The sequence below is a fragment of the Ursus arctos genome, unplaced genomic scaffold (genome assembly GCF_023065955.2).
Source record: "Ursus arctos isolate Adak ecotype North America unplaced genomic scaffold, UrsArc2.0 scaffold_13, whole genome shotgun sequence".
NCBI lineage: Eukaryota > Metazoa > Chordata > Mammalia > Carnivora > Ursidae > Ursus > Ursus arctos.
The window spans coordinates 21,163,270-21,179,104 of NW_026622797.1; the positions used below are offsets into that span (position 1 = coordinate 21,163,270).

General features: G+C 40.7%; 1 protein-coding gene across 10 annotated transcripts in view; it reads right to left on the bottom strand.

The window, feature by feature from the left end:
* Window positions 1–15,835, bottom strand: part of PHACTR2 (phosphatase and actin regulator 2) — a 255,813-nt gene that overhangs the window by 21,460 nt on the left and 218,518 nt on the right. For all 10 annotated transcript variants that reach the window (XM_026504949.4, XM_057310996.1, XM_026504946.4 and 7 more), the window contains 2 exons: window positions 14,120–14,181; window positions 11,344–11,481 (listed from right to left, as the gene is read on the bottom strand). In XM_026504949.4, the coding sequence (XP_026360734.1) occupies window positions 11,344–11,481; window positions 14,120–14,181 (200 nt within the window). The remainder of the gene's footprint in view (window positions 1–11,343; window positions 11,482–14,119; window positions 14,182–15,835) is intronic.

Genomic DNA, 15,835 nt, shown 5'->3' on the forward strand with positions numbered 1-15,835 from the left:
TGGGTAGTGGCAGAGAATCTTGTCTCCACGTTCATTTTAAATTTCTCCTCCGAAGGTAAGATGTCAGTAGACGAAGTAGAAAGTGCTACACTTGGTGCCGGAAGTTATGAGTTGTTGTCTCACCTATGCCTTCAATAGCAGTGTGACCCTCGGTGAATTATTTTGCTCCAAAACCTGTTTTCCCCTCTGGAAAATGGGGATGAGAATTCCTCACAGTATTATAAGGCTCCATTAAGAGCATATGTGAAAGTGCTTTGTACACTTACAGTGAAACTTCCAAAAGACGCAATAAATTTTCGTTTATGATTGTGACTAACAATTCTTTCACTGTTATTTATAGAGTCCACTATTTGCAAGAAGATGTCACTGAAGGACACTCAAAGACAAATAAGGGCAAAGTCCTTATTCTCAATAGTGGGTTGGCTACCAATCTAAGAGTCTGCAAAAGTCAATGAAAGCATTCTTTTAGAATCAACTGAGATATAGAAACTGCAAAAAAAGAGTACAGTATAGTTTATTTTTCATGGTAAATTGTGTGCTACATATCCCTTACATTAGGAACACCCACAATTCATTTATGACCATATACATACACGTTTTCCCCGAGAAAGTCAGCTCAAGATTTTGGGGCATATCCCACACGTTCATCTGCAGCGTGACTTTGTCACTCCCTCATCAAGAGGTGGAGTCTCTCTCTCCAGCCTTGAATCTGGACAAGTCCTGCCACTGCTTTAAACAACAGAACACAGCAGACGGGAGGTTGTGCCAGTCTGGGATGTAGCCCCTAAGTGGCCTGGCATCTTTTGTTTCCTTCTTCTTGGAAGTCAGCTGCCATGTAAAAAATGTGACTACCCTCAGGAAAACACACCGTGAGAAAGTCAAGGTAGAGGAAGAGGCCCGGAAGGATGAGAGGCCATTGGGGATGGAGAAAGAGGCCAAGGAGCGATAAGGCACAGATGTGACGGTGAAGGAGCCATCCTGGAAGTGGTGAGCAAAGTAAGATGGTTAAGTCACTAAGGCGCTGATAACCCGAACACCGTATCGTCTCACGAATGATAAAACGGAGGCCTTGAGGGATTGAGTGACTTGCTAGACATCAAATGGGTGTTAGGGACAAAGATGGGGCTCATGCATAGGCCTTCCTACTTGAAGTCCCACAGTATTTCCATTAAAATGAGCTTCAGGGCCTAAGTCATCTAGATAATTGCCTCAGATCTCCATGTTGTGTGTGCTGGTTTGTAATTAGGAATAAGGAGTCAGTTATAAGCAATGAATGCGATGTGAAATTATAGGGACTGGTTATTTGAAAATATATATTGGCAAGATGGGACTACAGGCAATTAAAGAAATGCAATACTCCTTTTAAAAATTCACTGCAGAACTACCACACATTTATTCCAAGAGTTGCTTCCTCTTAATATTTAAAGAGAAGGTTTCCGGGGCACCTGGATGGCTCAGTCAGTTAAGTGCCTGCCTTCGGCTCAGGTCATAATCCCAGGGTCCTGGGATGGAGCCCCACATCGGGCTCTCCACTCAGCGGAGAGTCTGCTTCTCCCTCTCCCTCTGCCCCTCTCCCCACTCATGTTCTCTCTCCTCTCTCTCTTTCTAATAAATAAATAAATAAAAAACCTTTATAAAATAAATAAAGAGGTTTCCTGAGAGGGTTATGAGAGGCAAGAGTAATTAAAGACCCTTCATGTTCAGGAAATACAGGTACAATAATCTTAACTCCCTTCTATGCAAATGAGACCAGAGTTTAGGCCTAAGGACTCTTCCCATAAATATAAATGGGACTGATTCTGTAGAAAGATACAGGATAGAAACAGCTAGGCTGCTGTGGTGAGATGGGAACCTGGATGGTGCTGAGCTGGACCAACACTGGTTAGTCACTGAGCAGAAACCAGGTATTTCTTTCCTTTCTTTTTTTTTTAAGAGTTATTTATTTATTTGAGAGAGAGTGAGCGTGCACAAGCATGCCCAAGTGCGAGGAGGGGCAGAGGGAGAGGGAGAATCTCAAGCAGATTCTCCACTGAGTGTGGAGTCCAGCGCAGGGCTGGATCTCATGACTCTGAGATCATGACCTGAGCTGAAATCGACAGTTGGACGCTTAAGCAACTGAGTCACTCAGTGCCCCGGAAACCAGCTATTTCTAAGACTGAAACTAAACAAACCCCCTGAGACCAAATACACAGCATTTTTTGGTACCATGAGAATTCAGAGAGGAAAGAGGAAAGAAAAATGACTGAACCAAATTGACTAGTAATAACTTGTGTTAGAAGGTCTGCCTAATCTCTTCCAGTCGGCTCAGGGATCACCCTGGCCAGAAGCAACAGGTGATTTGTTGAAAATAGGGACCCTGCTGCCTTCTCAAGTAACATGAGCTATGAGGCCAAGATTAACCAGATTTCCCCTCATTGATGCTTTTTGCCTATTTCTTTGATAAAAATCTGATACGGAACAAGGAGGGAATTTTTTTTTTTAAAGATTTTATTTATTTGAGAGAGAGAGAGAGCACGAGCAGTAGGGGGAAGGGCAGAGAGAGAGAGGAAGAAACAGACTCCCCGTTGAGCAGGGAGCCTGATGCAGGGCTGGATCCCAGGACCTGGAAATCATGACCTGAGCCTAAGGCAGACGCTTAACCGACTGGGCCACCCAGGTGCCCCCGGGGGGAATTTCTTGACTACTCATCAAACTCAAAGCCATGCTAGGTAAGAGTACTCTTCTTTACTGCAGGACAACCAGGAAGAGGCCAAGAATATCTCTGCATAGAATTAAAATCTGTCTTTCCTGCGACCTGTTTAGACGGGCATTCCTGGAAGGGTAATATGTTCATCTTTATGTCCCTGGTATCTAAGACAGGTCTTAATATATCAATAAATAATTACTAACCTCTTGGACAAATCCATGTATCATCTGAATTTTCAATTTTCTTTCACTAGATAATTTTAGACTAGAGTGTAAACTGAGGCTCCACTGGATAGTGAAAATGTCACCAATGGAGAACAAATTTTAGATTACCAAGCCTGCCCATGAATGTAACACTGGCAAGCACTACCATTTACTGATGAGCTGGAACTTTATGGATACACTACCTAATTCCCAAGATGGATATAATTGGCTATATAATTGGCTATACACTACCTAATTCCCAAGATGGATATAATGGATATATTTAACCAGAGTTAAATGACTTGGCCAAATTCAAATATCTTTCAAGTTGCCAAGTCAGGAATCAAACCCTTAAGTGCCCAGCTCCAAAGCCTGCCCTCCCGTCTCCACCATGGATGCAACTTCCACAGCCTACCCAGGGAGACGGCAACTGCCAGGTGAGCCTCAGTCTTCAGGCCAAGTTGATGGCCTTCTCTGGCTCTGCCTGTCCTGGCATCTTAGGGCTCATATATCTACTTCAGCACAGATACAGACACTATATCTTACTGTACGTGTATCTGTTTCTAGTGCTCTACTCAAATGTATACATTTTAAAATTAAAAATGGTATCTCGAAGGTGAATTAACTCAATCAAATTTACAATTAATGGGGGGGGACAAAAAAATTCACAATTAATAAGGCATTTCTCCCACCACTTCTTTTTCCTAATTTGAGCAATTTTATAAGACTACCAGATTTATGAGATTCCCTACAGTGTTTTCATAGAATGGGCATTGATTGGTTATTGACTGCCTCCTGATTCCTTCTCTTTATACTTGAATTGCAAAGATTTTTTAAAATGCAAAATAGATTCTTGGTGGGGCTAAGACATAGTATAAGAAAAGACAGAGAAGGGATGGCGCCTTTAGGAGGCAGGAAGTTCAGTGTTTATTTTGAGAGCAGAGGTGGAAATACTTAGTTCCAATAGTTTTTTTTTCTTTAAATAGGATATACAGTTCAAAAGTTATAAAAAGTAAAACCCTTTTTTAACATGAAAGTTAAATTACAGATTTTTATACTTAATTGGTATAAAATATATTACTTATAGAATAAAATATATAGTTATTGAATAAAATACATTCTCTTTAATGTGATCATTATGCATTATGAAGTGTTTTACAGTAAAAAGCAACAGAAACCCAGAAATGCTTGTTATAATAATGATGATGAGCATGTATTATTTTCATTCTAAAATAAAAAATACACTAAGACTGTAAATAGTTTTAGTATCTCCAGGCAATAAGTAACATTTCATTATACTCCTCTTTTAACTTCTAGAGAAAACAAATAACTTTATTTTTTTCAGTGTTAGGTAGAAAATAATATGCATTGATGTGCATTATAATTGTTACCTCTTTTTATATTTTTGAATATTCTGATTTTTGCCAACAAACATGAGTCACTTGTGTATACACAATGTACTTACATTCACAACATTCTAAATTGTTCATTTTTCCTATTTTCTATCTTTAAAAAGTGTACATTTTTTTAATCTGAAAGAAATTATTCTGATTTTTCTTTGAGGAAAACAAATTTATAATATAAATCCAGTTCTAAAAATGCTGCCCTTTAGACTTCCACAAGTATCAGGAGAAATGGGAGAGACAATGTCACAGGGTAAAAAATGAGCCCGAGATGTGAGGAGGAAGGGGTCCTCGCTGTGCTCTGGGGCTCAGAGTTTGCTCTGCAGGGGAGATGCTAGTCATGTGCCTTGAAAGTACTCTTGAACAGACACTAGGCCTGCAGAGGAAAAACCGACCAAGTAGATCTCCCCTGCAGCTTAGAAGTCCAGCACAAAAATCTATTTTTGTTCCAACGCAAAGTTAAAAAGAAAAATCCTCTCCATTATAACTGGAGATGGATGAGTTTAACCTTTCAACAACAGACATGAGTTAGAAACTATTTCTAGGGTATGGAAAATGTAATCATGGGGACTCTCACTGCTGGCATACTTTGCTCCTGCTGTGATCTTTACTCATTTCCCTGGCCACCCCCTACCTGCCTTTGTGAAGTTCAGCATTTGAATATCAAGCTAGCTGGGAATGGTGGATGTAGCAATTTGATTTGTAAAAGATGGCAGCAATCACACCTCCAGCCCACACGTTCTTCTACAATATGACCTTGCGATCCCCCATTGAGAGGCAGAACTAATTCCCCTCACCCAGAAGCTGGGCCCATCGTATGACCTACTTGTAACTAACAGAATGTGGTGGAGTAAGGCTGGGTGTCTTCTGAAGTGGGGTCAGATAAGGCCATACAGCTTTCACCTTGTCCTCTTGGGGCACTTGCTCTGGGGAAAGCCAGCTACCATGGAAGAAGCCTGACCACTCTGAGGCCACACTGCTGAAGAGGCCACATGTAGGTGCTTTGGTGGACAGCCCCAACCGAGCCCAGCTTCTGAGCCATCCTCTCGAAGACACCAGACATTGTAAAGAAGACATCTGGGACCCTCCAAAGCAACCTCTTTGTCAGCTGAGTAACACTGAGCGACCACAGTCAATCTCATGAAAAGCAGAATTGCCCAGCTGAGCCCTGACTAAATCCCCAACCCACAATTTATAAGATAGAATAAAATAGTTGTCATTTTCAGCCACTAAGTTTTGGGAAGTTCACTGCATAGAAATGGTGACTGGAACAGGGTCAACTAGGAGTCACTCAATGAGAGGTGGGTGACCAAAAGCCCACAATTAGGGGAGGAGAATGGAAGAAAACTTGTAAACGGTGTACACTATTTCTTTTTTTTAAGATTTTTTTCAAGTTTTTTTTTTTAAGTAATCTCTACACCCAGCATGGAACTCGAACTCATGACCCCAAGATCAAGAGTTGCATGCTCTTCCGACTGAGCCAGCTAGGCATGCCTACACTATTTTTTACAAAACAACACACCAGGTGCCTTGACTAGGCCTTCCATTGAAAAACAACTAAAATCCTGAATATAACATTTAAAAATTATTTTAAATGTACTGATCAGCCAGTAAGAAAGTAAACAATACTTTGACAGAAAAGAATAAATGAAGACGAAGCCCAGAGAAATGACGTAAGCAGAGAACTGAAATTGGGTTTGACCTTGAGGGCATTTGCTATGTTAAATGTGGTGACTGCAAGGAGTCATTTTCATAGCTTGGTGAAATACTGAAGACAAGGGACGAAACCTGCCCAAGGTGGGAAGTCCAATAATGACCCTCCCGCCATAGGGAGGGGCTCTTACAGCACAGCCTCAGTGAAGGGTGTGCTAGAATGTCTGATCCCAAGGACAGGAGAGATAATGTCATGCTCGTGCTTAGCAGGTGAGGCAGAATGAAATCTACCCTGAGAATATGAATCAGTAAGTAGCACTCACATGGGTTTACAGCCTGAATTCATAGCGCTAAGGTGGTCCAAAATAACTCACCTTTATATTAAAGTAATATTAGATAAAGCAGTCTTTACAACAGAAAGCATTTCTTGAATAAAGTCTCATCATAAAGGCCTCATCAGAAAAATGTAATTATCCTCGACTTATGTACATCTATTGACACCATCTCAGTATATAGGAAGCAAAACAGAATTATAAAGAGAAGGAAAGATCCATATATGTCGTGGGAGAGGTTAACACATCCCTCTCTTGGTATGGGGCCAAGCAGACAAAAAAACAAAAAACAAAAAATGGAAGCATACAGAAATCTGAATGAGACTCACAAGCTTAAATTAAGTTTCAGACATATTTAAAACTCCATACCCCAGAACTACAGAACGTATACTGTTTTCCAGGATATATGGGACATTTATAATCACTGAGCACACACATTTAAAATCCCAATATTTAAAGTCACATCACAGTCCAATTAAATCAGGATCTTTGGGGGTGGGACCCAGACCCAGGCATCACCATTCTTAAAGCACCCCCACCCCGCCCCACGAAAGCAACATGCAAATAAGGTTGGGAACCATGGACATACAGCATCATTTACAGCCTTCAGTGGTCGTATCAGAAAATAAGAAAGGAAGAAAGTTAATGATGTTTTTTAAAGATTTTATTTATTCATTTGAGAGAGAGAGAGTGCGGCGGGGGGGGGGAGGGGAAGGCAGAGGGAGAGGGAGAATCTGACACCCTGCTAAGTGGGGAGCCTGATGTGGGACTCAATCCCAGGATCCCGAGATCAGGACGAGCCGAAGTCAGACGCTCCACCTTAAGAGATTCCACCTTAAGTTAGAAAAGAATGGCCAAATAAAGCCAAGAAAATTAGGAGAAAGATCAAAGAGCAAATAGTAACACAGGAAACACATCAGAGATGATCCATAGAGCTCAAGGCATATCTTGTATCTTTTAAAAACATCAGTTCTAGGTAAATTAACAATTTAAATGTGAAAAGCAAAACTATAAATGTTTTAGAAAACAGGGGCGCCTGGGTGGCACAGCGGTTGAGCGTCTGCCTTCGGCTCAGGGCGTGATCCCGGCGTTATGGGATCGAGCCCCACATCAGGCTCCTCCGCTATGAGCCTGCTTCTTCCTCTCCCACTCCCCCTGCTTGTGTTCCCTCTCTCACTGGCTGTCTCTATCTCTGTCGAATAAATGAATAAAGTCTTTAAAAAAAAAAAATGTTTTAGAAAACAGTATAGCAGAATACATTTAAGATTTTGGAATGGGAAGAATTTTTTCAAAGAAACAAAATCACAAGCCACAAAGAAAAGGTGGATAAATTCACTGCCTTAAATTTAAGAAATCTCTTTTTGTCAAAAGATAACCATAAATAGAATGAAATGTCATAAATTGGGAGATACATACATATTTGCAATATGTATAACTGGAATATATGAAGAACTCCTATGAATCAGCAAGAAATGGACAACCCAAAAGAAAAGAGACAAAAGACAGGCATAGAAGTGGAACGTGAATAACCAATAGGTATGAAAATATGCTCAACCTCATTAACAATTAATGAGAGGCAAAGTATAAGTACAATGAGATGTTACTTCATAATCACTAGGTTGTCAAGTAAAAAAACAAAACAAAAAGACTGACCATCACATGTTGGCAAGAATATTGGGCTACGGTTAACCTTTGCTGTGGAAAGGTAAACCAGAGCCATCATTTTGGAAAGCTGTTGATACTGCCTAGCTTCGCTGAATATCCCCACATTCCAGGACCCAGCAATTCCATCACAAGGAATATATGCTAGAAAAAGTCTTGGATCAGTGAACTTGAAAATGATACAGGAATCTTCACAGAATATAGCTTGTACACCTAAAATCTGGAAACCAACTAAATAATTAACAACTGAGTGGATAATTACTGTGTGACGTATACATACAATGGAGTATTATACTCCAGTGAAAAAGAATAACTATTGCCTAGTCCATCAACCCAGATTCTTTTGTTAGGTGAATAATGCAACACCTGCAAGTACGTTGTATGATTCCAATCACTGAGATTCCCAAACTGGCAAAACTATGAAATACATACGTATTGTTTAGGAGTATACATAAGGCAGTTAAACTCCAAAAAAGAAAAGAAAGGGAATGATTAACACAAAAGTTGTAGTGGTTATTCCTTATGGAAGGGAGGGAAAAGCAATCGGGGAGGAGCCCACAGGGCCCTGTTCAGGTGCTAGGAATACTCAGGGATTAATAAAACAGGTATCTTCTTTTTATTATTTAAATGGTATGTTTCATTCATATATTCTCCATCATGTGATGTAATTCACAACTAAAAAAATAAAATGCCAGAAGAATGTATAAGACCTGAGATGGAGTTAGGGTTGAGAAAGAAATGTTATCCATTGTTAACACTTACTCCAAAGACTGCATCAGCCTAAAGCCTCATGTCTCCTTGTGGGCATTGGATCCCACATGAGGTCATAAGCGAAGTCTACTGCTGCTGAACGGTGAGGATAAAGTATAGGACGGAAGGCAGATGAAGCACTGGAAACCACTCAGAATTAAGTGGGAGGCAGAAAAGGGAAGAGCAGAGGGCTGCTGGTTGAGGGCTGTGATCAGGATAAAACACACTCAATGGTCTTAGCCATGATTTATATCAGCCCAAGAGGGGCTTCCAGAAGGAGACATATTTTCACACCCTATGACAACTTGCTGGACACCTGGACATGAGGGGAGAACAACAGGCAAACAGCAGGCTCCCGCTGTCCACACTGTGCTTCATGTGATACCTTCAAGGCTCACCTCAGGGCTGGGAGGGCTTGCCCCCAAATCCTCCCACCTTCCCCCTCCTGCTCCCTCATGCTCCCTCATGCTCCCTCACGCGCCATGCATGCTCTGTCATTCATTGCACTTGTGTCCACGAGTATACCATCCGACCAGAACACAAGGCTCTCAAGGCCAGGTACTCTTCCTCTTGGTCACCTGGGGAACAGCATGGGGCTGGACGTTACCTAGGGAGCTGTAGGTGTGAGGGCAAGAAACCACATTAAGAAGTTTACAGGCAATTCCTGGTAACCCATAAACTTGACATGTCCTTCAGGAAATGAGGCACTGATTGGTGGTGAGCTTGACACATGACCTGAGTATCGGTCTTCTTCCTCCCCTGGAGGCTGCCCTCAACCTGAGTGATTTTACCTGCCTTGGGGAAGCCTCCTCCATCAGGGCACATTCCTCAGCCTATGCCCTCCATCCCAGCCTCACGGGTCTCTTCCTCGCCTTTTCTACATCCACACATTCTCCCGCTGCTCCACTGATTATGCCCTACTGTATCAATTATCAACTTTTCGAATATGTATTTAACCTTTCCCTTTCTTTGGGCTCCTTCTTTGTGGCATAAAAGATTGCTCAGGTATTTCTTATGTATATAGAAGATTGCAGGCTCCACGATCGTCACCCCTCAGGTGACTTACTTCTCCGTCATAGCCAAGATTCTTGAGGTTGTATTTTATTCTTCTTTTCTCCACTAGTCAGGCTTCTACCCACCAGACTACTAAAATGCCCCCTCTTGCCATGTTCCTAACCACTTGTGACCTGACTTTCTCCTTCCTAGGCTGTTGGGCTACATGTCCTCCTCTTTCGCCACCTCACAGACATTTCTTCTCTGTGTTCTACCACCTCTTCCTCAATGTTGGGTCCCTTGGGTGCTATTCCCAGCCTCCTTCCCTCTATTCTCATTCCCAACATCCTTCGTTTATGATCTTTTTCCTTTCCAGTTTTCATTTCTTCCTATAAGCAAATATTTATTTATTTATTTATTTGAGAGAGAGGGAGAGGGAGAGAGAATCTCAAGCAGACTCCCTGTTGAGCGCAGAGCCAGACACAAGGCTCAATCTCACGACCCCAAGGTCATGACCTGAGCTGAAATCAAGCGTTGGATGTTTAACCGTTGGGCCACCTAGGCACCCCTGAGCAAATGATTTCTATCTACATCTCCAATATGTGCTTGACATGCAGTAGGTGCTTTACAGCGTGAAACCTCCTACTAAAATGCACAGCATATTATTAAATACCTCGCTCTAGCATTAAGACTGGATGTGGCGTGAGTTTATTCAATACGAAATTTTGTGTAGAGACAAAAATTAGAAATCGTTATTTGGAAAAAAAAGAAAAGAAAGAAAAAAGAAATCATTATTTGGGATATTAGGAAAATCCTAAAGTGAAGACTTTGAAAAGAAAAGGTTGGCAAAATTCTTTGCCTTTGGAGCCAAATCATTCATAAAATAGTCTTTCTCCATGAGGGGACCCACTATACATTTCAGTTTTTCTGGACTGTGAGCTATGAAATAGATTAGGGATTGGTAAGCCATCGTCCACAGGGCAAATCTGATCCACCATCTGTTTTTGTAAATAAAGTTTTATTGGAACACAAATACATCCATTCACTTACATACTGTCTATGGCTGTTTTCACACTCTAACGGCAGAGCTGAGCTGTTGCAACAAAGACTTATAGAAAAAGTGTGCTGGCCTTGATATGGATCAATATCTTTTTCACAGTTAACATATCCTTTTATTTTATTTATTTATTTTTTTAATTTTTATTTTAAGTAGGCTCCATGCCCAATGTGGGGCTTGAACTCAGGACCCTGAGATCAAGAGTCAAATGCTCTACCAATTGAGCCAGCCAAGCACCCCTTAACATATCCCTTTAAAATGATAACTTGAATAAATTATATTTTCTAAGCGTAAGGATAACTCATGGCTGTAGGACCACCCCCCCCCCCCAATCCAGGTATGAATGCAGGCAGGTTACAGGGTAACTAAGAACGAATTTTTCTGAGACTTAGCTGAAAGAAGCTCACTGATATTACTAAATATATCACTTAAGTGGCTTAAATAACCAAAGGCAGAAAATTATTGAGCTACCTGGTACTCTCTAAGCCTCCTGGGATGACTGAGCGTTGTGGGGGGGGGGGCGGTAAGTGGATACTGAAACTTCGAGAACAGCAATAAAATCATAAACAAATAAAATCATGGCTAAAACCACAAGGGCTCTTACCTTGTCTGCAGGTGTTAACCTGGCCCAGGGCTTGTCTGCCCGGCGATCGTAGTCAGGAGAATCGGTGACTTCTACATACTCGTTAAACCGCAGGATCCTTCGAGCTTGTAGCTCCGCCACTGTGGGTCTCAGGCTGAGCTGCAGGGGGATAGGGACAAAAAAGGACAAGGTCAGGAAACCTTTACAGCCTCATGGTGGCAAGTTTTCTATAGAGAACTTCAAAGTTATGGTTAAATAAGGTCACTTTCAGATATCCAAAAGAAGAAAAAAAAAGGCAGCAGCATCTTGGGAGTTTCTAATGAGAACCAGAAAGCAGTGTGCCCTAATTCTGAGACTATAAAAATCATCATTGTTAGATAGGTCACAGGCTTCAGCAGCCACCTGTGTTATGCTATTTTCCCCACCTTGCCTGGCATTGTCATAAAGACACCTGTCATCTCTGACACAAGGAGCACGAGGCAACACAGACACACTAGCAATCCGGATAGAGGCTGGCTGGTTTGGAGACTGAATCATGCAGACAAACGCACTCTTGACTTCTAGAAATGAGATCTCTGTTCCTATTATATTAAACCTCCATATTCAGAAACGCACAAAGTTATGACAAAGAAATGGTCCGGTAAAGGGTGTGCTTATAGCAGTCTTCTGTGAGAGGCTAGGGACCATGCCCAGATTTGACATTACCCCTGCTTGCTGCAAAAGGTGCTGTGCAGAAATCAGCAAGGGCAGGGAAGAGTACGTTCACTGGGCCGGAACTGCTTAAAATAGGCTGAGGCGATTAAGACACTTCTAATAACTTGGATTCCTCCTATGGTCTTTGTCAAATTCAAATTTATAGTTCTATCTAATCCACTCAGCCCTGTGTATTTGATCTCCTTTCCCAAGCCCAAGAACAAGAGCCCTGGCTGATAGGCATCATCTACTCTCTGCTCCTTAGGTTCAGGCTTTTGTGGCCTCTCTCGGTCTGGAGATGCCATAGACCCAGGCCTCTGTTGTAGCCATGGGGTCCATTTTCAGGACCTTTTCTAGCCATACATGTATTGTGCATATGGCTGGACCATCCACTGTCTAAGTGGTCTTCTTTGGAGGGGTTCCTCATTTGCACAGATTCAATTTTTATAAAAAATTAAGCATTATAACACATAAAAATGATGTTTTTGTGGTAAAAAAAAAATCCCCCTTCTTAAGCCTTAGTTTCCTCTTGAGTAAAATCAGAGGCTGAACTAGGTCAGTACTCTAACATTCAAGTCCCTCGAGGACTCTTAGAAGGCCTGGGTCTATACTCTGAGTTCACTTGAGCTGGGGTATGGCTACCGTGGCTCCTTCTAGTTTCATAAAGCCCTGGTAGGCAACAGACAAAGGGAGGGATGATCTAAGTGGTACTCTTCTACTCTCAGTTGTAGTCCAATCTCGACTGCTAGCTTCCTACTGCCTCTCTGGGGCAGGGGGGGCTAAGGAGGTAGAGAAACCAAGGCCTCTGGGAAGTGCCCAAAAGGCAAGTGACCAGAGACCACATGGGTCAGAAATTCTTCATCCAGTCTTGCCCTTTAGGACCATGCTATTAGTACTATGGAATGTCCTGCATCTATGACAGAGAGCTCTGTCGAGTGGAGGCAAGTGGGAATCAGGGGTCAGGGGTCAGCACGGGCTCTGTTGCCTCCTGGAGGGGCTCAACTGGATGGAGAAAACATTATTATGTATGGCAAGGGTGAGCCTGGAACAATGAGGGGTTACTGCTTATCTGGAGCTGGTAACTTAACAGCCACCGAATGTTAGAAGAGCCATCTCTAGCAATTCAGTTCATAGAATCTTTTTCAGCTTGATCATTACTTGACATTTAGGGTCTTTGAAAAAAAAAAAAAAAGAGATGAATTAAGGATCTTTCTCCCTAAATATCAAAACCAAAACCTCTCAAAATACAGCCTCCAACTTTTCCATAGGAACGGAGTTTCTTCTACCTGCCTTAGAATGCTTTTGCTGTGGACTCCCCAGCCAGCCCAGATAAATGTAGGTCAGGTCACACACTTCCCCGCAGATGTCATATTTTACTCATCCTGCCTTCTCCAGGTGTGAAAGGTATATGTGAAGAATTACTGAATACAGATTTATAATGAAATACAATGAAATATAAACTCTGATAGTGCTTAATTTTTCTAAAGACTATTTTTATTTTAACACTTACACAAAAGAGTGATGGCCCTGGTATCAGATTTGTATTTTCACAAGTGGGTAGAAACAGCTGAGTCTTGGAGGTAAGCCACTTGTCAGTGTGCGTAGCCTTGCAGTGGCAGGTAGGGTGATCAAGCTCACTTAATAAATTACTGACCCAGCTCACATGGAATAGTGGCACATCTCCAATTTCATATTTATTTCATATTGCGAAGACTGCACGGAAAACGTGAGCATTTTTAAAAACTACATATTGGAAAATGTTAATAATGGTTATCTCTGAATAAAAGACATTTGCGTGATTTTCTTTTCTTTTTTGTTCCTTTTTGTACTTAAAAAAAACACACCAGTTATGTTTTATTTTCATAATCAGTAAATGTAATTTAAAACTTCTGATTGTTATAGCTTTTCAAAATCAGCATAGCATGCAATTGTAAATATAAATATAAAAAATGTAAATATAATTCCTATTGTATGCATTACATTGATTTTAATGTCTATGACTGGTTAGTAGACTAATAGGAATAATTATTCCTCAAGGCCAGATTGAAAGGGAGGGAGCTGATCTCAAAACACACACGCTCATTAACAGTCACAGTTTCATCACCTTTCTGCTGAGTCTGCGTTTAAGTTCCATTTTTGCTTCTTGTTCTTCTTCTTCATTCTTCTCTGTTTATTAATGGAGGTGGGAGAGGAAAGGCATGAAGACTTAGTTACTATAAATGGTTTTATAATCAGAAAAGTAGATCGGGCCACAATTATTTGACTTAGATAATGACCAAACACTCCAACATCTTTAAAAAGTTGCCAAAAGATTTTGCAGAGAGATCGATCTTTCATTTATAGATATATTACTTTTTCTCCTTATGGAATTGGTTTCTTTACTAATTGTAAACCTTTCAGCTTCCTAGCTTCATATTCTATTCTGAAAAAAATTACACGCGTGCCCACACTCTGGAGAAAACCTTTCATTGCTGAACATCTCTTGGGCTTATAAGCACAATTTATCAGAATCCAGATAAACATTTACTTCTGGATCTGGCCTTCCCATGAAAATCTGAGACATATCAAAAGAGCAAATTAGAACCATCTGATGCATGTCTGAGTTGATTTCCATTCAAATCCAACCAAAATACTTGATTTGTCTGCTTTGGTTTCCACAGAAGCAAAATGTAGTCATTTCTTTGGACTCTGCCTTCAAACCAGAATGTTCTGAATGGGGTTATTATGGTGTACGGTTGATGGAGATGATTTATTTTCTTGTGACTTTGACTTTCCAAAGTCTTCTGTTTCTCTAGTTCTTCCCCAAATGGTACAATTTAATGGCCAATCTAATGAATGTTCTCCAATGGATGGGATGAAGAGAAAAATGACCAGAAATTTTAAAGGAATAAACAACCCCCTTCAGGGTTTCATGGTTGCTTATTTGATGAACTTCTCTCTGTTGCTTCCAGCAGCTCATCATTTGTTCAATAAGTGAGCACAGCCTTTACTTCTGGGACACCACTGCTTACAAGAGATTATCTTTTAGAAGCCGCTGTTATGAATTCTACTGAAGGAACATCACACGATACAAAGCCTCCACCAAAAAGAAAAAGAAAAAGTTTTCTTGAAAAAGAGAAGTTTCCTCTATGAAAAGATAAATTTATTTTTAAAATTCAAGTAGACTTCTTACCATCAGGATTGTTTTTCTCATGAATAAAATATCCATATTCAATATTGGTACCAACTGTATTTGTTAGCTGAACATGCTAAATTCTCTATTAATTGTCCTTATCTGGACAGGGAAAAGTTCCAACATTCTTCCAAAGTACTAATTTTAATTCATTAGAAAGAGGATGACCTGTCTGGTTACACAGACAAAGAGTAAACATAAACTGGGACCATGCTGCAGGATAAGAAACAACCAGTTAGTAAAGTGCCTGTGTGTCCAACAGATTTCGTTATAATTCAGGTTTCTTCCTATGAAAACACTGTAGGTTCTTCTAATTGCTTCACAAAATATATATCCTTTGGTATTCTTAAAATACATCCTTACGGTCAAATATTTACTTTACACGAGTTGGATAAGGCATGTAGGTTATAAATTATACATAACAGACAACAGCCAAACTTGTGGTTCATGCGATTCAAACTATGGCTTTACAAGGTCAGCCTATGATGATATTACTAATAAAAGGGAAAATATAATCCCCAAAGCATTTTAGTCAATTCCTCCTATACAGTGACTGTGCTGTATTTTTAAAGGTACTTTTCAAAGACAGAAAAGTGGATATCAAACATGACTCAAAGCCAACAAATGTTTTAATTTTCACGAGGGAAT